We start from the raw sequence: 22,667 nt of genomic DNA, 5'->3' as shown, positions 1-22,667 counted from the left end.
GTAAATACTAAGACACAGAATTGCAGACCTCTGATAGCAACATTTTTTTTAAAAGTCATTTTATGTTCCTTTGGAGTGTGCGAAATAGCTGCTGTGGTGTTTATATGTCTTTTTCCCCTAAGAATGCAAATTAGTTGTTATGGGTGTTTAAATAGTACTGGATCAGTTATTAATGCATTATTTAATAACTAGACCTGATCAGAAAATAGGATTTCCACTTAGAGGAAATGTCAATATTTTGAAATTTGATTTCCTCCTTAACTAGGGAGAAAAATAGAATTTTTGAATAACAGAAATTCTGAAATTGATTTGGGAACATTGAAATGACTGTGTTGATATATGATGTAATATAAAATGTCCATAAAATATTAACATTTAATATAATATAAAATCAAGATGGCACAATGAAAAAAATCACAAAAATATTCCGTGTTGATTTCAAATCACTTTAAATTTTTTATGGAAGAATTTCAACCAAAGCATGTTCACAAGAAATATTTTGATTTCAGTGAAACAAAGTTTTCTGACAGAAACCTGTTCCATCAAAAAAAAAAAAAAAGTGAGCTCTTTTGGTACTTCTATTGTTTTATAACTTCTTATTCTGCATTGTCTGTGTCATTTTCCACATTGACCTCAATGACACCTGCTGGTTGCCCCGTACTTTTGAAAAAAGGTCATGTTTTATCAGCCAGTGATGAGGCAGAAATTATTAACAGACATACGACATGTGAATTCTTCACAGTATAGTCATACTTTTGGTATATGTAAATGTAATGTTCTTAACTTTAGGGATCATCCCAAATGAGGGCAAAATGAGAGTGACATTTTAGTTTACAGTAGTAGTGTGTATCTGCAAAGTTTATCCCTGGGTTGAGGGTTTATCCCTGCTATAGAAATTATCCCATGAAGAAAATCATAGTTCTATCTAAACCTACGTCTGATTTTTTTCCTCTAGTGTGTGTTGTAGTCCAGAAGATACCCTATACTAACCCTGAATTGCTGAACAGAACATTTTTCTTCAGTGGAAAAAGATGTCAGTATAACTGTTCCCTCATTTAATTATCATGCTGAATAGAAAGGCAGGGCTTTTCTCTAATGCAGTGTTTCGCCAGGGTTCCATGGCGTGAAAACAAGGGTTCCGCAAGAAAATTCCATTACAATAGTTGGCTCTTGTGCTGCTCCCTGCCCTGCTGCCCCTGAAACATTAGAACTAAATTTAATTGGTTTAATGGCTAGCAGGGCAGTTGATGGGATCTTCCCGTTAAACCAACTGAATTTAGTTCCATTATTTCAGCGGTTTAGTTTCAAGGGTTGTCATAGACGGGGGTGGTAGTGGGGATAAGCTCCCACTATCTATAAAATGCTCCCATGGCGTGCATCTCCAATAGCCTCTGACAACCGAAGTCCAGCTCCTGGCCTTCACGTGTGGCTTAGTTTCTAAGCCCGGTGAAACTGTTTGCACTGACAGGAGAAGGGGTGAAGGCGGGTGACTGGCGCCTTAAAACCAGTTGCTCCAGGCAGATGGGGCTCATCAGCCTGGGGAGAACACCCACCTAGGACAAGGAAACTCTGATTTAAAACCTCCACTGCCTTGCGGCGATACCTAGTCATGGAAAAGGCTTCGGGAGTAAACCCCGAGGAAAAATCTGGAGATGGAGCCCCTAAGGCAGTTTGAGATTGTGCTCAATCTCACTCTGGCAGCTCCTGCGATGACATTGGTGCCAAGCTGTACTGGCTTTCGCCTTTCCCTTGGATTACATCAGTGGTGTGGAGAGGGAGAACCTGCTGCTGGGCATCAGCTGGTTCTTCAAACTTACTTGCCCAGGCCTGCGCCCTGGACAGAACACTCCGGCATCGCTTTCTGAGTGGTGACACAACACGGGAAGCAGCAGTTACCAGTATTAAGCCACTGCATGTGATCGGCATAGAGTGAGGCACCAGGGGTTGCATCCGACGGTGGGAGAGGTCTTCAGATCTCATTGGGCAGCTACTGCCCGCCTCAAACTGGGCAGCCCCCAGCCAAGTAGGTGCTGCCTTGCCACGGTCCACTTGCTCCACTGGGTGTGTGGGGCTTAGGGAATCACCGACAGGTGGATTGTTAACCTTACACCAGGCAAAACTAACAAGCAACAAAATAATCCAGCCTTCAGGCTGGGCACATGGAATGTAAGGACCATAACTCCGGGCCTTACAGAAGACCTACAGAGCATTAGTAACCCCCGGAAGACAGCAATCATTAACAACAAGTTGAGAAGACTGCGGATGGACATCGTGGCCCTCCAGGAGACAAGGCTGTCATCCTCTGGATGTCTCAGGGAGAAGGACTTTTCTTTTTTCTGGCATGGAAAGCCTCCAGAAGAGACCAGGGAACACGGTGTTGGCTTCGCAATCAGAAACAGCCTAGTTGGCTCAGTCATACCACCAAATGTGGGAACTGAGAGAGTGCTGAAAATCCAGCTTCAAACACCAGTGGGCATGGTCAACATCTTTAGCTTCTATGTGCCTACTTTAACTTCTGCCCCAGAAGTTAAGGACAAGTTCTATGATGAACTTAGCATTGCCATCAGTGAGGTACCTTCCCATGAGCCACTATTCATCCTTGGCGACTTCAACTCCAGAGTTGGCAGCGACCACCCCAGCTGGCCATCCTGTCTGGGACAGTTTGGAACAGGGAAGATGAATGAAAACGGAAAGCGCCTCCTTGAACTCTGCTCCCAACCAATACCAATACCTGTGTAACCAATACCTTCTTCAACGTCAAACCCCAACACAAAGTTTTGTGGCAACACCCAAGATCGAAACATTGGCACCAGCTTGACCTCGTCCTCGCCAAATGCAGCTGTTTAGGTAATGTCAGGATGACACGTAGCTACCACAGCGCAGACTGTGACACTGACCATTTGCTCATGTGTAGTAAGGTGCACATCCAGCTGCGAAGATTCTTTCACTCCAAAAAGGAAGGGAGGCTGCACATTGACACTGGCAAGACTCGTGACCCTTCAAAGTATGCAAGTTTGTCCAAGAACTTGAACAGGCCTTACCCTGCCCGGACGACACTGATATCAGCAAGAGATGGGAACAACTATGGGACGCTATCTATAATACTGCGATATCTACCTTTGGGAAGAAGACAGTCAAGTCTGCTGATTGGTTTGAAGCCCACACTGAAGTGCTGATGCCCCTGATTGAGAAGAAGAGACAGGCACTGGCTGCATACAGGTCCTCTCCCAGTGAGGTGAACCTGCAGGCACTCCAGTCTGCTCAGAGTCAAGTGCAGCAGGTTGCTCGGCGGTGTGCCAATGATTACTGCCTCCAACTCTGCTCCAAGATTCAGCAGGGCGCAGACACTGGTAACATGCGAGGAATGTACGATGGGATCAAGCAGGCCATCGGTCCATCACAAAGAAAGACTGCCCCACTTAAGTTGGCCACAGGAGAGGTCTTGATGGACAGAACCAAGCAGATGGAACGCTGGATGGAACACTACTCTCAGTTGTATGCCAGAGAGAGCCCTGAATGCCATCGAGCCTCTGCCCACCATGACTGAACTCGATGCTGAGCCCACCTTGGAGGAACTCAGAGATGTGCTAAAAGCACTCCCTTCTGGAAAAGCCCCAGGGAAAGACGGTATTCCCTTAGAAATCCTCAAATGCACCAATGGTACCCTAGTTTCAGAGCTGCATGGAATACTTTGCCAATGCTGGAGAGAAGGCAGCGTACCACAAGATATGAGGGCTGCTAACATCGTTATTGTCTACAAGAACAAGGGTGACAAAAGCGATTGTAACAACTATCGTGGCATCTCCCTTCTCAGTACTGTGGGGAAGCTATTTGCATGTGTTGTTCTGAAGAGGCTCACTGTTCTTGCGGAGAGAGTCTACCCTGAGTCTCAGTGTGGGTTCAGAGCTGAACAGTCCACCATAGACATGGTTTTCTCTGTTAGGCAACTACAAGAATAGTGCAGGGAGCAGAACAAACCTCTGTATATTGCCTTCATTGACCTGACCAAGGCATTTGACCTCGTCAGCAGAAAAGGTCTGTTCACGATTCTGGCTAAGATCGGCTGTCCCCCAACTCTGCTCAGCATTATTAGGGCCTTCCATGAAGGCATGAAGGGGACCGTCGTATACGACGGATCCACATCCGAACCCTTTGAGATTCTCAGCGGAGTCAAGCAGGGGTGTGTGCTGGCTCTAACACTGTTCGGCATCTTCTTTTCAGTTTTGCTCAAATATGCCTTCGGAACTGCTTCAGAGGGCATCTCTCTCCGCACGAGAATGGACGGCAACCTCTTCAAACTGTCGAGGCTTAGAGCGAAGACCAGGGTGCTTACGAAACGTCTAAGGGAGTTCCTTTTTGCTGACGATGCAGCTATTGCTCCTCACACTCAGCAGGAACCACAGTCACTCATAACTCATTTTGCGGATGCATGTATGGAATTTGGCCTCACAATCAGCTTAAAGAAGACCCAGGTGGTGGGCCAAAATGTGAGTAACGAGCCATCTATCAACGTGCTAGACTACGAACTGGAAGTAGTCCATGAATTCGTGTACCTAGGCTCGACGATCTCGGACAACTTGTCACTTGACAGCAAGATCAACAAGCACATTGGAAAAGCTGCCACAACATTCTCCAGGCTGACAAAGAGAGTATGGGCTAACAATAAGCTCACTGTACACACCAAGGTGCAGGTCTACACAGCCTGTGTTTTGAGCATGCTGCTGTACGCCAGTGAAACATGGACTTTGCGCTCAAAACAAGAGCAGTGGCTCAACACATTCTACATGCGCTGCCTTAGGCGCATACTCAGTATTTCATGGCAGGGCAAGGTCCCCAACAGCGCAGTGCTTGAGAGGGCAGGCACTGCCTCCATGTTCACCCTTCTCAAACAGAGGTGTATGCGCTGGCTGAGCCATGTCTCACGTGTGACGGATGGTCAAATAGCGAAGGACCTCCTCTTCGATGAACTGGCGTCTGGAAAGAGGCCAAAAGGGCAACCTAAATTGCACTACAAGGACACGTGCAAGCGTGACCTCAGTGCTCTCTCTATCAGTGTGAACACCTGGCATTTGCTCGCCTCAGACAGGCATGCCTGGAAACGGAATGAAGGAAGCTCTTATGTATGAAACTACCTTGGTGAAGGAAGTAGAAGACAAGAGAGTCCTCAGGAAGATCCGTGTCCTTGATACCAGAGCGACATCTGCCTACTGCTGCTCACAGTGCAGAAGGGACTGCCACTCCCGGATTGGATTGCATAGGCACAGAAGATGCTGCTCGAATCAGTCCAACTGGGGTGCAAACCCATGATCCCTCGGGATTGAAGGATGCCTACTACTATTTCAGCGGTGGCAAGAGAGGTAGCCTCAGGACACCCCACACTTGTCCCACTACCCAAGCAGCCACACCCCTCCGGTGGGCATGGCTCGGCTCATCTCTGCCAGTGGAACACCTCCACCCCAGCCTTCCTTCCACTGGGTGTATGTGGCTGCCTGGTGTAGGCTCCCCAGCCAGTGCCACAGATGGGTTAGTCCTGGGGGCCCATTTGGGGCCGAGGCGAATCAAGCCTGGGGATGTGGGAGGGTGGGTTTGGGGCTGAGAGGGGTTAAGCCTAGGGATGGGTGGGGTTGGAGGGCTGAGGAAGGTAAAGCTTGGAGATGTGGGGCGGGTTTGGGGGCTGTCAGGGATAGAGTCTGGGAATGGGGTTCCACAAAATTATTTCAAGTTGAAAAGGGTTCCATGCCCAAATAAAATTGGGAAACACACTGCTCTAATGATATTTGTAGTTTGTATTCCATAACTATGACAACAGCTGGTTCAGCAGTTGGCCACAAGTTTATTCTGCGGTGATATGTGAACAGCTTTCAGTTAAAGTTTGTGAGATCAGCTCTCACATCTGAGCATTGGGTTTTCCTACCCTGGAGAGGCAAAAGTTACTCTGACCTTGCTATTGTTGCAGTTATTTGTTTGTGTGTTGCTAGAGACTGCTGAAAAAAATATTTTATTTTATTTTACTTTGCTGCCATAAGGTTAACCACAGTATAATTTTTTTTCCTGATAAATAGTGGAAGAACTTGATCCGCTAACTATGGAGTGGAGGGTATTCAAAACTGAAAAAGCAAGCTACCAGTCATTTTAAATTTAATTGCCAGGTGGTGAGAGAGGCTGTTGGATATGCTGTTAGATGCCTTTGTTTTTGAGTTATTGTCTTTGATACTGTAAAACCCCAAAATGCATGATTTCAAATTGCATTTAACTTGCATTAATGTGAGGTAAGCCCAACTCAAAGCCGTTCTGCTTCTGTTTGCCTGCCTGGCTTCCCCAGCTGTGGGAAGCTAGGGAAAAGCTGCTGTGCAGCTGGGGGAAGCCAGGCAGGCAGCTGCAGCTTTGTGGCTTCTCCCCAGTTTCCCCTAGCTAAGGGAAGATGGGGAGAAGCTGCACCTGGCTCCCAGCATGGGCAAAATATTTTTTTCAGTGGTCTCGTTTTCCAAAATGGCTGTCTACTCTTCTAGCTGAAACTTCAGTAAAATTCATTCTGCAGCAGACACACAGCATGGTAAAATTGGTAAATTTTTCAGAAGAGTCTTAAATGGAAAATATCCAGCAACCTTAATGATAGGTTGTTCTATCAGCCTATTGTACACATATACATATATCTGGCCATGTAAGTATAGAGACCTTTTCTCACTGTTCTATGATTATTTTATTTAGGATAAAGATTTGTACAGTTCTATCTTTACCTAAATTTCTTCATTTCTTATAGAGTAATTATCTGGTGTTCATGGCAGAGCTTTTCTGGTGGTTTGAAGTAGTGAAGCCCTCATTTGTACAGCCACGTGTTGTCATTAATCCACAAGGTAACTAAGATTTAGTTTTGATGTCATTTTAAGTAGTGCAGTTCAAGTCCCAATTGTGTTCATGTTTCTGTAGTAGAAAGAGATTTAATCTGCAATTCAGTTCACGGAGTTTGGCTACTCTAAAGTGCTGAAAAGAGTCTATGTAAACAGGAAAGCTTCCTTGTATAAAACTTAAGTATTTCTCAGGAACCAATAAAACTGAGACTGATTGGATTCTTCTTCCCTGGTATGCATCATCAACAGACATGTTAAGTCTTCTCTAGATTATAAAATCTGCCTAGCTATAACTACATTGGTGTAATCAAGATAAGTCTTAATTTCCATTCACTTATATCTGTGCAAACGCTGCAAAAGCAATGGAATTTTGAAGACATGCCAGGGGGCAGAATTTCACACACACAGTCTTCTATTGCTGAGAATGAGACACAAAACCAAAATAACTCAGGGCTGGTTTGGACAGCTGCAGTCAGGGATGACCAAACTCTCCATCTATGAAGCAAAAATAATTTCAGGCACAATCTTCAGCAATTTTTCAGATGGATAAATCTACCTTTTGGGCAGATCTTTTAGAGTCTGGAGGCAAGGCAAAAATAATATGCTGTAAAGGTTGAACCTCTCTAATCCGGAACACTCTTCTCCAGCAACATTCGTTATCTGGCAAGATTTTAGTTATCCGGATGACCACTTATCATGGGTGTGGCCAAGTTTTCTGTGGTCTCATAAAGTTGTCTCCAGCCACCTGTCCTGGCTCTCAGTGTTCTGTGTTGTTTAGCTATAATTTGCCCCTAAATGCCTTCTAAGAGCCTAGTAAGCATTGGTAATGCTGCTAGACAATACTGACCTCCCCCTAGTCTGGCAATGGTCAGGTCTAAAAAGCGCTGAATTAGAGAGGTTCAGCCTGTACTCCCAAGGTCTTGGAATCAAGACTTAGGATCACAGTTCTGTTGTCTAGACTTTATTGCCTTAATATGTTTACCATGCACAAACTGTAAAATAATTAAAACATCTGAAGAAGACAAATTGTAGTAAGCTAAGATGTAGCCCAGTTACTTTTACTAAGCAGACTATAAAATCATTGCACAAAAATCATTTGTCAGAAAATGATTCAAAATGAGAAACTTGCAAGAATCATTTTACTCTTGAAATTTTCATTTGAAAACAAAATACTTTGGTGGCTTTTTTTAGTTTTATGATTTATCAACATTTCTTTGTGCCTACTACTTTTCCTTTTCATTGGCATAATGGCAAAAATGGGACAGAAGAGGGACTAATTAAAAATGAACACTTTCTATTTAAAAAAATTGAATAAATTAAATAAACGGTTTCTTTTATAAACTTACGGAATAAAAATTACTTCAAAATATTTCATCCAGCTTTGTTGAATTGCATGCTAAACTAAAATAATGTGGATGTTTTGTCTTCTATTGCAGCTGAAGCTGTGAAAGATGCATCTTCTGTTCCTGTTTTGAATGCCAACAGAAGAAATTATATGGCTAGTTCATGTGGTTCGGACTTTATAGCCAGGTAATATCAGTCTCTTTGGTACTGTTTTTTACATTTCTCCCCTTTCCACTCAAATCAAGCATGAAAATTAGTACATTTTCCGATACCCTTTCCAGAAATATCCAGGGGGTGCATTAACAAATAATAGGTGAACCCAAATTTCATATACGTGATACTGTAAACGTAAAGCAAAAGACAGCTAACAATTATAGAACTTTCTGAACCTGGTTCCCTTGATTCCTTTTCTTTCTATGTAGGAATCACATGTGAAAAGATTGAGAAACCATGTTAAATTCTGAAAATAAATTTAATTCTAGAAGTGCAAGACTGATAGGTCTAGCTAGACCAAGAATTGCTTGTAACATGGAAGAAGACTGTCACACGTAGCTCTGCCTCGGTTGCCATACTTGCATTTCCAGTTCTAGATTTTCTTATAATTTTTCCTGCAAATCATGAAGGCAGGCAACTCTAGTTTAAGAGGAAAGTGAATCTACTTAGCACCTCACAGTACTGGAATTGCATTTCATCATCATATGTACAGTGGAGACTAGAATGGGAATAATAAATTTAGTTGCCTAGGAGTCATAATCTGGAGGATTAGCTCTTGTCACCAGTGCACTCATGTATACTGTACCATGAGGAACCCTTGAATCTGGAGATTCAGAAATCACAACAGTCAGTTTGTTCAACTCCAGCAGCTTCCAGACTTGAATGTGTGTTATCAGGCATCAGAGCTTATCCCAGTGGTCAGGAACCTACAGCCCTGAAGCCACTGGTGGCTCTGAGAGCTGCTGCCAGTAATTCCACATGTGGCTCTGGAGGCTGCCACTGCTTAAACAAAGCCCGTAGGTAAAAGTGGATTTAGGGTTTTTTGTTTAAGTGGCAGCAGTCTTCAGCACCACATGTGGAGTCAGCAGTGGCAGGAGCCCTGGAAGAGGAAGCTGGCAGGGCTCCACGTTGGGAAAGTCAGCCTGCAGGAGAGCCAGGGAGAGGGGCAGCTGAGCCTGCCCCTACCAGAGCTGCGCAGCCATGCACATGGAGGAGGTGGAGGGGGGAAAGGTGGGGGTCGTGGAGGAGCAGCATCAGGTTGGCTGAGACAGGTTAATCCTGGGGCTTGGAGGGGGCAGGTTTGGGGCTCAAGGGGTTAAACCTGTGCAGGGGTGTGGGTGGTTTTGGGGCTGTTAGTGTTAAGCCTAGGGACGGGAGTGGGTGGGCTTGCAGCTGAGAGGAGTTAAACATGGGGATGGGAGGGAGTTGCAGCAATGGGAGTAAAGCTTGGGGATACAGGGACAGATTTCAGGGTGAAGGTGGGTAAAGCTGGAGGTGGGGGTAACAGCTTTCTAACTGGTACAAATCAATATGTGTGTGCTGTCCTTAAAATAGAGCTGACAGAAAGTATGGTCTGATGTTATTTATTATGGACTGTCTCTTATTTGCATGCATTGCAGCTTGTGAAGTATGGATTTTGTAACTGAATTTGAAATAATGGCTCTTCTCACTGTTTCGGTTGCAGACCCCTGGCCTATCCCAATACCTGCGTTTAAGCAGCAGGATGATTATTTGTTTTGTTGCTTTTTAGTATTCTTGCAATATGTGCTCTTAAAACAGTGAGTTAGAACTAGCCATTCAAAGCAGAGGAATGCGAGTGCCTCAATATGGAAGAGCCTCTTGAAGTGCTAGAGATCACGTTCATGGAGAGTGCAGGGGGGAACACACACAAACTAGTCATACTGATAGTGCACCTGGATATAGTGGTGAATGGTGTCTCTAGAAAACGATTTATAATGCTACCTTTGGTGTTAAGATGTAGAATAATTGTGTCAGAGGGGGATTTAGATTTGCACTCAGAAATTTGGAGAATATCTCAGGTTTGATTTTTTCTTGCTGGCAGACAATTGTTGAACTATGTTAAGGTTCGTTCAACATATGTGATGCAAAGAAAATAGCTTGCTCCAGTATTGCCAAAGGTTGCAAAGAAAGTGAAGAGAGAGAACAATACAGAAAAAGACCAAATGCTGTTCTCACAGTAGCACATCTTTATATGATCTCTTAGTTGTGAAATCTTAACACAGGCAAAACCAAAATGTGGCATAGTTTATTATGGGGAAATTCCTAATTGTGAAACCAGCGGGAGTCCAGAGCAGTGAAATGACTAGCTGCGTCTACACTAGCCTGGTCCTTCGAAAGCCCAGGCCCCATGTCAAAGTAGCACGCGGCACATCTATGCATGTTGTGCACTCTTTTGAAGATGAAGTTGATGTTAGGCACTGCAAGAATTGAAACTGCTCTTCCAAACAGAAAATAGGAAGAGGCCGCTCCTTCAGCGTCTTACTTTGAAAAAGGATGCGTGGAGAGGCTCCGCCTCCCACTCTTTTGCAAGAGTGGGGTCCACCAGGGTGGCAGTCAGCTGTGAAGCAGAGATGTGCTGTGCAGCCTCTGTGGGGCTCTATGGTTCATGCATGCAGGGGCTCTTAAAGCTGCATGGAACAAGAAACCCCACTGCAGGAAGCTGAGAGCGTGCTGGCAGCAGCTGCTACGCATGCTCCCACTGCACACCTCAGCGTGACCCTGAGCAGCCCCCTGCTTGCAATGGCCAGTACCCAGGCAGTTCAAGAGCCTCAGGGCCCTCCTTCTGAGTGCACCTAGAGCTCCCAAAGGTCCAGCCGGGGGGAAGAAGCATGCCCTCTCCTGGAGCAAGGCTGAGCTCCAGGACCTGCTGGGGCTCTGGCAGGAGGAGGAGGTGCTCTGGATGTTGGGGAGCAAGCAGCGGAATGCAGCTGCCTTTGCCCAGCTGGCCGAGGGCCTGACCACCCGGGGTCACCCTGCCCGCACTCATGACCAGCTCAGGTGTAAGGTTAAGGAGTTCTGGCAGGGTTACACCCGGGCTCGGGACTCAGCCAGCTATGGGGGGCTGCCCCCACTGCCTGCCCCTGTTATAGGGAGCTCAGGGGAATCCTGGGCCCACAGGACATCTCCTTCCCACTGGTCATCCTGGACACCGTGGCTGAGGAGCCCCAGCTGGGCAAAGAGATGGAGCTGGAACTGTCGGCCAGCTCCATGCCACCAGGCCCAAAGATTGGGCCAGCCTCAGCCGGGGACTGGTCCTGCGAGGAGCGGGAGCTCGTGATCGACACTCAGGTATGTACCCAACAGGGCTCACACCCTGGATCATGGGGTGGGGGCACCATACATGACTAGGGCTCCCCACACTTCCAGCAGACCCCAGCCTGCCTGGGCCCAGCCGGACCATGGCCCCTGGACAGTGGCACGGCCGCCAGTGCCTGCCAACATCCACTCCCGTGGACAGCGCTGTGCCCTGCCCCGGGGAGAGGTGTGGGGAGGCAGACCACATTAAGGGTCTGCCTGCAGGGCCATTGCACCCACAAATGGCAGATAGGAGACAGGGACCCGGTGCCTATGGGGGGCGTGGGCCACAGGACAGGGGTCAGTACTCACGGCCTGTTCCTCTTTTTCCCCGTGTCCACAGCCGCACTGTTCGAGGGCAAGGATAGCTTCACCCCATCGGTGGTCCCAGACAGCCTCCACAGAGGCGAGAGACAGTGACCGGCCAGAGTCAACCCAGTGCCAGGACAGGCCCGGTCATGGCGGAGCAGGAGATGGCTGGCAGAAGATCTCCACCTCACTGCCTCCATTTGGCACCAAGTGCAGCTAGCCGAGCGCCAGCTCCAGTTTGAGGAGGGAGAGGCAGCCTGGGGGAGTTTATGGGCACTCCCGGGACATTGCAGCCTCCTACTGGGAGCTACTGGCCCAGCTGCCCTGCCCCCCCGCTGCCTTCCCGTTGCCCCTCCTGCTGTGGCTGCACCCCCAGTCCCCAGGGAGAGGACCCCGCTGGCCTGGACCACCAGCCCAAGACCATTACCCGGCCCTATCTCCCCATACTCCCCACCTCCACTCAGTCCCTCCAGGGACCCTGGATGAGTTGGGGGTGTGGGACCCAGGGCCAGTGCAGTTCATGCCCCTCCACCCCTGCCCCGGAGTGATGGCCCACTGGGCAAGCCATCTAGGTTCCCCCTCCACTGTAAATAGTTTGCGCCTCCCCCCCCACTATACATAGTTGGTCGTTCCATTATGTTTTGCAGTAGGTAGTACCCACACAGTTTTAGCAGTTGACATTACATGGCTTTATTTTTCCAAAACTCCTTTGTGCTTGGTGGGGAGGAGTGTTTGGGAAGCCCACCAGAGGTGCCCAGGGTGGCGCTCACTGGGGCCCCTGGTCAAAGTACCAGCGCAGGGCTTCTCAGATGCAGATCCTATCCCGGTGGACCTGGTGGCTGGGTGTAGCTCGTGCCTGCTTCAACCGCCCACCCCTGCACAAAGGCCACCTCCTGACTCTCCACGATATTGTGGAATGTGCAGCAGGCACCCACGACCTGGGGGACATCAAGTGTTATGCTTAAACGAAGCACACGAGATCTTTTGAAGGGGAAAAGGCAGTATGCCGCATTTATTGAGAATACAGCAGCAGCATATGCTTTTCAATCACATACACACAGCATGCATACAGTCACGCCAGACAATGTTATAATTACCAGTCCAGCGTCTGGATCAATCTAGTGGCCAGCTAGATCAATCACAGAGGGGGAGCAGGGCCTTGTCGGTTGCGATCTAGTGCTCTCCTGGCGTTGGTGGCAGGACGAACCCAAAGTCCCATGGCAAAACTCCCAGCTTTTATAATCCTTTTTCCTTGTTGAAGTTGGTGGAACTTGCTGTGTCAGTCTGTGACTGATAGTTTTCCCTCTGATATCATTTGTTCCCAAAACATTTCCAAGAGGCTCATTCTGTAATTAATTGTCTTTAGGGGTGTCTGCTCCATTCTTCAGAGTCGTCCGTTTGCCAATCCAACCACTCCTTATACTGATGGTTCTTTCCTGACCTCCTGCTGAATCTATCTTCACCCATGCTTTGCCCCTCCTTGGCTGTCTGGCTTTAAGGATACTCTTCACACCTTTATCTCAACACAGGCATTCCACTTTCACACACAATCAGTGTTACAAGGACTTCCAAAGTACCTAGTATTTCAAGCATCTAGGCTTTGGCCTCCAGCATTCTTCTAATCTCATTAACATGGGCACAATATTAGAAACTCTAACTTTTTACTTACTAAGCTAACTAAACTGGAGGCATATATGAAATATTACAGGAGTACAATTAATAAGATTAACAAAAGTAATTATAACAGGAACAAATTGCTAAATGTGTTAGTCTGTAACAATCTAGTGTTGTAATACCAAATTTAGAATATGGATGTACAGTGAATAAGGATTTCTGCTCCATATGCAAAGAGAATAAGTGTTTCTGCTCCAACATGAGGACATGCAGGCGGGTGAGGAGGCAGCACCACCGCCCCTTCAAGTGGCCGAAGGTGCACTCAACCACCTGGCAGGGGTGGTTGAGCTGGCCATTGAAGTGGTCCTGGCTGGGGTGGGGTGGCCTGTATAGGGCCATGTGAGCCAGGGCTGGAGTGGGTATGCTGCATCAGCCACCAGGCAGAGGGGCACAGTGGTGTTCCCCAGCGGGATCTCCCTTTGGGGGATGTAGGTCCCTGCTTCCAGCCAGCAGCATTGGCCCGAGTTGTGGAAGACCCACACATCGTGGGTGCAGCCGGGACAGACCACATATATGTCCTGGAAGCGGCCCCAGCTGTCAACCATGGTCTGCAGGACCACTGACTGGTAGTCCTTCCTGTTTATGTACTGTCCTCCACTGTGCTCCAGGGCGCGGATAGGTATGTGGGTCCTGTTGAGGGCCCGAAGTAATTTGGGAACCCCAGTGTGGCAAAGCCTGTGGTGGCCACGTCCAGGTCCCCAGTGCGGACGACCCTCTGGAGGAACATGGCATTTAGCGTGCAGACCACCTGAGGTGGAGGGACATAGGCACCTGTGAGGGTGTATGGGATGTGCCTGACCCCACCCCAGCCCCGCTCTGGGACCCCCACCCTCCGGTGGATGCACGCCCTGGCTTCCTTACCTCCATCATGATGGCCCCAACTGTGGTCTTGCCTACACCGAATTGGCATTCCACGGAGTGGTAGCTGTGCGGAGTGCCATTTGCCAGATAGCTATCACAACCCTCTTCTCCATGGGGAGGGCATGCCACATCCAGCTGTCTTAGTGTCCCAGGGCCAGGGACAGCCACTGGCAGAGCTCGAGGAATGTCTGCCGCTGCATGCGGAAATTCTGGAGCCACCAGTCATCATCCCACTCCCCCATGACCAGTTGCTCCCACCACTCGGAGCTGTAGGGGTGACTCCAGAGCCAGCGGAGCACACAGGGATGGGGGTGGAGGACCTCATAGTCTGAGGCATCCTCTTCTGCCCTGGGGGTGTGGGAGGACCCTGCCAGGAGCTGCTGGGCAGACCCTGGTGCCGTGGCTAGTAGGGCTCCTGCTCTGCTGGTGGAAGCCAGCAGGGTTGCCAGCTGCCACTGGTCCATGTCCCTTCCTCTGGGCGCTGTGTCTGTGGGGCTTGTGGCAGCTCCACAGGCCTCATACTGTGCAGGCCGAGTGTGTTTGGGAGGCGCCCTTTAAAGGGGCAGCTTGCTGCGGCCCCGAAAGGGCTTGGCTGCTCTGCGACCCTGTCCACAGTGTTTCCTGGCCCTTTCTTTCAAAAGAGGCTGTTGATAAGTATAGACACTCTTTCGACATCCTGGGTGGCCCCTTTTGGTGCAGTGCATGGTCCTTTCGACGGTGCTTGTCAATGGTGCCAGCCCTGGCCTGTGTGTAGATGCTACCCTTCAAAAGGGCGTATTTCAACCACTCTGTTTTGGAAGAGCTCTCTAGTGTAGACGTAGCTAATATGTTTTGGTTTTGTTCATATTAAAATCTTTAAATTCATTTTGACTTACATCTCTCAGTTAAGTTGAGGTACAGTTGTGGAGTAATAGTACATCGTCTTTCCATTTTATTCTGTTATTCACAGTACAATGCATGTGGAAAACTGCAACTTATCCCTGCTTCATCTTGCTTTTGATGGCACAAGAGAAGGTCTTCAATTGAACAGGAGTTGTATGACAGTCCTATTTCAATATGGACAATAGGCTTATTGATTATGGCTTTGGGGCCCAGAAGCAGGATAAAATTAGCATGTTAATTGGCTTTTTGGTATATTCTTTATTTAGCTAATCTGACTAATCCTGTTTAGTTTCTTCTGAGTGATAGTATAGAGAAACCTATCAAACGGGGTAATATATCTAATGACTATTAGGCAGTAGGGCCTGATTCTCCTCTCAGTTAGCTCCTGATTTACATCACTGTAGTTCCCTAAAAATAGTTGAAGACCTTTAGAAGGGATTTATTTCTTCCCTGATAGTCTTTTGGTGACATAAGCACTTTTGTTATACCAAACAGATGCACTTTGCATTCAGTGTGGGGAATTCTGTGTGTCTAGATGATTTTGGCTTCCAGAATGAAGAGGACAGACTTCAAATTCCATTTGTAAAATGGTCCTAGAGATACCAGATCTTAGAAAGCTTTACATTTATTATTATTTTTAATTATTATTATTGTTATTATGACTTCAGAATTAAGCAATGTTTTTAAGCTACCCAAACATATGCTTGGACATATATTTTAAATTCACAGTAGGATCCATTTCACAAGACCAAATCTCTGTAAGGATTAAGTATAGTTTTTGTGTTTGGGGTATTATGAGCCTACTAACTGATTATTTAATTGCAGAGTCTGATTTTGTCAGTTAAGTACTTTGTACAGTATGTCAATAGTGCATGTACATCATAGCAAATAAATGTATGGCCTCGGTCCCACGGGGTTGGTTTTATAATGCTAGAAAGTGAATAGCTCTTGCCAACACCAGGCTTATCCTAAATGGATGGTGTGATTGGATTTCAAGCAGATGGACTTTTTTTTTTTTCAGATGAACAGAATGTTTTACAAATCTTTTCAAAAGTGAGATTATCATTTGTAATAATATACAGGTTCCTAGATTATGGAATAAGCATTTTTAAAACTGAAATCTAAAATAAAGGTATAGACCTCTATGCCATGTAAATAAATCAGATTACATGTCAGCTCTATTCAACTGATACAAACAGAATAAAAAGTGTTTTGAAGTATGCATGGAGAACCAGGATAGATTGAAGATTAATAACTGGAATATGTTGCTTATTTTCCTCTTCATGTATGAGAACAGAATACCAAACATAATACTGAATCCAGTATATTGAGTTTGGTTACTTTAGAAGCACTCCAGATACTGTTTTCTGTCTGTCATTTGACATGGAGACAGCACATGCATGAACTAGTTGAACTAATATCCTAGTTTAGTAAAGTCCTTTTCTTTTAATCAAACAAATCAGTACCTATTGTTAAAATCAGCAGAAAGAGAGCTATTATTTGCAAGTAATGTTATGATAGTGCACGCTTCCATTATATCTGTAAAGATATTCCTCAGTAGAACCCTCTTTTTTCTGTCTTCTTATAATACATATAAAGTTTCAGACTCAAAGAAATATTTTCAGGAAGTTATAGCAACTAAAAAGAGGGGTTTGTGACAAAAGTACCTTTGTAATCTTGTGGACAGCAAGAAACCTCTGCTTTTGTGTTTACATTTTATGTTGTAATGTTTATTACCCAGATCAAAGCTAAAGAAGTGACCTTCATTAAAAGAACCTTAGGACAGAATAAGTGAAAATTCACATTATACCAAAAAGTAACATTTTCAAATAGGTGTTTTTTGAAAACTACAGAAAAGCTTTCTATTTGAATTTCTTTGCAGGTTTATTTTGGCTCTAGAAGTAGGAATTAAGATGCTTGTACTTTTTTCTTAATACATTTATATTTCAAGTGCAAAATTACATCCGTCTGTATACTCTCATACAAAATATAAATGACTTCTTGTATTCTCCTAGTACACAAAGTTGGCAGTATTCTATGGCTTCTATCTATTATTTCTGAATTATTTTGTTTTGCTTTACAGTGGGGAGGAGCCAGCTTCTACACTACCACATCAGCATCTACCTGTTAGGCATACACACCATCAGCCTTACTCATCTCCTCCAGGTAACAGCATAGCAAGGAGGGTTTTTTTTTTTGGATAAAATATTATCAATATTGTTTTGTTGATACTATTGCAGGATACCTTCATGCAGAGTTTCCATGGCTAGCGTACAAGGTTGGGTCTGTAACTTCTTGTGATAAGCATACACTCAAGAGAGTGTTTTTTTTGTTTCACCTCTAAGTGGAATATGGCTTTCACCAGTTATATGTAACATAATTAATATTGTATTCAGCAATTTATTAACTTTTAGCTCTTTACTGAGTGGTGTGTATTGTGTATAAGATATAATTCATGTACATGATTGCCATATGTTTGTTTATATTAAAATATTATTTCATAATACCAAAAAACTCCAAAAATTGGATAGTTTACATTTGAAATGTTTGAAACAATGAAACCAACTGATTTGCTGAACTGATTTGATTGTTTTAAATTGATTTTTTCCAATTATTTACATAAGTTGTAACTTAGTTACATTATACTCTATTTTAATTCCAATTAGGGGTCATTAGAAGGTCCACATCTATGTCTTACGTGGATGGATATGTAGGGACTTGGCCCAAAGAGAAAAGGTAAGCCCATTGTTACACAGAAGCTTATTTAAGAAGTAGCTTTGGATCAGGCATTAAACAATATATTTAGCATATTTGGACTTTCAAAAACCTTTGACAAGAAACTTTTAAGTAAACCAAATTACGCTGAGCAGGAGATAAAGTAGTATCACTGAGTAGCCGCTAACTAACAGAAAAAAAAAGTGAGGATAGTTGGTGGAGTTTCAACCTTATGAAGGGTGAAGATTGGCATGCTCCAGTATTTCATGTTATAACGGGTGGTGTTAAATATATTTGTTTGCACACAACATACTTACAGTACGAATTGAAGTCGTTGAGATCACGAGATGAGTAGATACTTTTCTGTGGATGAGAAAAGACTGATAAGAGAGGGTTTCAGAACAAAATAGAGGGGATATAAACTTTTATGTAGTATGTATAGACCAGAATCTAGCTGATTAGTTAGAATAAGATCCCCTTCTGAAAATTTCTTCAGCAGTTATTCACTGCATGGCTTTTTATCCCTTCCTTTGGTGTTTCTGCAGCTTGGTCTACACTAGGCAGATAAGTCAATGGCAGATACGCGATTCTAGCTATGGCAATTGACTTATCTGGTTGTCTTCATAGAGAGAGGTCAACGGGAGAAACTTTCATGTCAACCTTCCTTACTCCTCACAGTATCGACGAGTACAGGGGTTGACCGTCACCTGTAGATAGTTCGATTTTTGCGCATCTCTACCAGGCACATTAATCAAACCCCCAGAAGATTGACCCTGTGGGGGTTGATCTTCCAGATGACGTTGACATACCCTGATATTGGCTCCAATCAGAAATAAAAGATGCTGGATTTAGTGAATCGCTAATACAATTCAATATGATCAGTTCCTATAATCCTGAAATCTCTTAAATTTATTACAGATTGGTGGGATTGTTGTTTTTTCTCTCTAAAGTCACACAAAATGTATAAGCATATTTTTCATATGAAAACAGAAGCATACATATGGTTATAATTTAACACAAGCAAGTAGAATAAACAATAAAAACATTAGTCTGAATCAGATGATATAATCTATTTAATTGAATACTTTTGTAATGCCAGCAAATGAAGCTAATTATCTCATTAGTATACATAAAGCACTACAAGTTTAGATTTTTTCACATTAATGTATGTTTTATTTGTTGTATTAAATAATGAGTTGTTCAACAGCTTTATTTTAATTCCCTTTAGATCTTCTACACATGGAGTTTCTTTTGACATCTCTTTTGATAATGAAAACAGCATTCAGATACCTACTCCAAACAGGGGAATAACTAGATCTGTTAGTAATGAAGGCCTTATGCTAAATACCAACCGCATGTCCAAACACATTAGGAAAAACCTGTCCTTCAAGCCAGTAAATGGAGAAGAGGAAACTCAAGATATTGAAGAAGAGGACGTAGTACCTCAAAATGATCCAAAGGCCAGTGCATCTCTTAACACAAATGAAAGAAATGCCAATGAAAACTGCCAATATAAGCTTCCTAATGGAGCTCTGCAAAACAGGGCAGCTATGGATGATTTTGGCAATCAGATTGAGACTCCAAGCATTGAAGAGGCGTTGCAGATAATTCATGATACTGAAAAATCTCACAGTGTTATCCAGCCAGACCAAATTACAAATGGGTTCTTTCTTCATAACCAGGAAATTAGCATCTTGAATTCAAATATTAAACAAAATCAGCCAAACCCTGATATCATTACGGACATAAAAGGTGCTCTGAGTCCTGTGACTGACAATACTGAAGTGGACACTGGAATACATGTTCCTTCAGATGATATTCCAGAAACTATGGATGAGGATTCTTCTTTGAGAGATTATACTGTGAGTATGGACTCTGACATGGAAGACCCGCCCAAATGTCTTCAAGATTATGATGTACGAGCTAGCAACCACAGAGAGCTATTAAGTCCCTGCCCAAGTTCAATAAGTACCAAATCACAAGCTGGTAGCAGTGCTTCTTCAAGCTCAGGAGTCAAAATGACTAGCTTTGCAGAGCAGAAATTCAGGAAACTCAATAACACAGATAGCAGAAGTAGTGGAAGCAGTTCTCAGAAAACTACCCCAGAAAGTTCTGAGCTGAATATTCCTCATGTTGTTGCTTGGACTCATATACCTGAGGAAACATCTCTCCCTCAAGGAAGAGACACTACACAGTTGCTCGCTTCAGAAATGGTCCATCTTAGGATGAAACTGGAGGAAAAGAGGAGAGCCATAGAAGCACAGAAGAAGAAAGTGGAAGCTGCTTTTACCAGGCAGAGGCAGAAAATGGGAAGGACAGCGTTCCTTAATGTGGTCAAAAAGAAGGGTGATGGAATATCACCTCTTCGAGAAGAAGCAGCTGGAGCCGAAGATGAAAAAGTAGTCACTGATAGTAATAGATTGAAAGAAAAAGACACACCAAAACCAGTTGAAAAGATGAATAAGACTGCAGAGGTAATAAAGGAGAGTGCTGAAAATTCTCAGACCAAGTGGTTAAAGTCCCCTAACATGCCTACAGATGTTGAAAAGCAATGGAATTTAGCAAGTCCCTCAGAGGAAACCTTAAATGAAGGGGATATTTTAGAATATACAAAATCTATTGAAAAGCTAAATGCTTCTCTACATTTTCTACAGCAGGAAATGCAACGCCTATCTCTTCAGCAAGAGATGCTGATGCAAATGAGGGAGCAGCAGGCCTGGGTTATTTCACCTCCTCAACCTTCTCCTCAGAAACAAATCCGGGAGCTTAAATCTTCATTGAGGCAAACAGGACTATCATCTCCCATTGCTTCATTTACTTTGGAATCTCCTCGCCCTACTCATCAATCACCACAGTCTTCTAATAGGAAGAATGCCTCTTTCCCTGTTAAAATGCAAAGGACTCCTAGGCCAAATGAACTCAAAATAATACCTTTTAATCGCACTTTGACTGCTCCACGGTCTGTTGATAGTCTTCCTCGTTTGAGAAGGTTTTCTCCAAGTCAAGTTCCCATTCAGACTAGATCATTTGTGTGTTTTGGAGATGATGGAGAACGTATATCTGAACCTCAGTTACAAAGTAATCTTTTGAAAGAAGTCAAACCTACAGAAGACATAGCAAAAGAAGAACAGCAGAAAGGAGCTTTGGAAGAATGTGAAGAAAAAATCAAGGAAAAGGAGATTAAGCCTTTTGAATCTAAGGTTTCTGAAGTGTTATCTCAGCCCATCACAGAAACTGTTTGCCTCACCCCAAATGAAGAACAGCTAAGCCAACCCATTTTGCCAACACCAGTTCCTAAAACCGCTAACCTAATTGAAGTTTCCCTCTCAGATTTGAAACCACCAGAAAAGGCTGAAGTGTCTGTTGAGAAATATGAAGGTGAGAGTGATAGAGAACAATTCGAGGATGACCAAAAAGTGTGTTGTGGATTCTTTTTTAAGGTAGGTGAAAAAGAACAGTGTATGAGTCTGAACTCTGTTGGATGCATTTTAGTTTTTCAAGTTTTTTTATTTCAAAGAGGCCTTCAGTAACCCCTTTCCACTGAGGTCAACTGCATATAGTGATTAAAAGTGTGTTAGCCATTGTGACTCCTGGTTGATTTGGGATCACAAAGATTGTCAAATTCTGCCAGCAATTCTCACTAGCTCTTTCAATTCATGACATGTAAAGGGTGCTTGGGGATATTGCAGAGCGGGAAGGAGGGGGGAAGGGGGCGGGAATCTAGAAGCAGCACATTGAATATAGGCACTCTTATTTTTTTTCTTTCAACGCAAGCTTTAGTGCCCATGTTTAAAAAAGTTTCTTTCCTGTCCTTTACCTCCTGACAACCAGTTAAATATCATTTCAGAAATTACTCAGAGTATTCTGGGTATTTTAAGTGTCACGTTTTATATATATCATTTGAAATGAACGTGATGTCTACTAAAATGCTTGTATGGGAACAATCTTTTAATCAAAATATGTGTTTTTAAAAGGCAGTTTAGACACTGCAAGCCACTCCTATTTTGAATGCGGGCTTCAGAATTTTTCTTGGCATGAAAAAATAATGTATTGCTGCATTTGAATACCATATGTAAAGTGATACTGAATTAAGACTGCCCTTTCATGACCAATGAACACAGCTTTACATATTTTATTCCCCTTTTCACTTTTTACTAAAACATTTCCATGGGAGAATTCTGAGCAATTGTGCAATGCAGACTTCTGCAGAATTTCCTTTTCACCATAGAAATGGGCAGCAGTGCTTCTGTTCACCACTAGACCTGGAAGAACCCTGCTTCTCCCATTGACTTCAAAGGGCTTTAGATCCAGACCCCCTGAATTCAGTGAGACTATTCAGTGCATAAAGTCACTTTAAGGCACATTTTATGCTTGAGTCTTCCTCAGATGCATTCTGATTGCTAACTCATTTCTGCCTCTCAGCCATATTTGCTTACATTCCAAACCTCAGAGCAGCTTTCAGATCATGAATTTACAGACAGTCACTTTCACATGATGAACTGAAAATCTGGGACATCTGAAATAAGATGAAAGAAATTCCTAGGACACCAATACATCATAAAAATAGCCAAGACTGTCACGTTAACTGTGCAGGATTTGACAAGTTCAATGCACTCTATGAATGTTAATAACATTTTAAAATTTGTTTCATAGCCTTCTTGCAAGGGTATATGATATGCATGGTGATATGTGGGGTGTTTTAAGCCAATATGTCCATTGTTGATG

The 22,667-nt window shown here is 44.2% G+C and overlaps 1 protein-coding gene and 1 long non-coding RNA gene across 5 annotated transcripts in view; one reads left to right on the top strand and one right to left on the bottom strand.

Moving 5' to 3' along the window:
* CAMSAP2 (calmodulin regulated spectrin associated protein family member 2) overlaps nt 1-22,667 on the top strand; it is a 185,256-nt gene that overhangs the window by 140,868 nt on the left and 21,721 nt on the right. For all 4 annotated transcript variants that reach the window (XM_075002278.1, XM_075002277.1, XM_075002276.1 and 1 more), the window contains 5 exons: nt 6,761-6,854; nt 8,285-8,378; nt 17,311-17,393; nt 17,894-17,963; nt 19,171-21,382. In XM_075002278.1, the coding sequence (XP_074858379.1) occupies nt 6,761-6,854; nt 8,285-8,378; nt 17,311-17,393; nt 17,894-17,963; nt 19,171-21,382 (2,553 nt within the window). The remainder of the gene's footprint in view (nt 1-6,760; nt 6,855-8,284; nt 8,379-17,310; nt 17,394-17,893; nt 17,964-19,170; nt 21,383-22,667) is intronic.
* LOC142017438 (uncharacterized) overlaps nt 18,168-22,667 on the bottom strand; it is a 47,820-nt gene continuing 43,320 nt past the window's right edge. Inside the window, exon 7 of the long non-coding RNA XR_012646526.1 lies at nt 18,168-18,305. This is a non-coding gene — a long non-coding RNA (uncharacterized LOC142017438). The remainder of the gene's footprint in view (nt 18,306-22,667) is intronic.

This window comes from Carettochelys insculpta, chromosome 9 (genome assembly GCF_033958435.1).
Source record: "Carettochelys insculpta isolate YL-2023 chromosome 9, ASM3395843v1, whole genome shotgun sequence".
Lineage (NCBI taxonomy): Eukaryota > Metazoa > Chordata > Testudines > Carettochelyidae > Carettochelys > Carettochelys insculpta.
The sequence above is the reverse complement of the archived record's forward strand: the minus strand, read 5'-3'. Positions and strand labels throughout refer to the sequence as shown.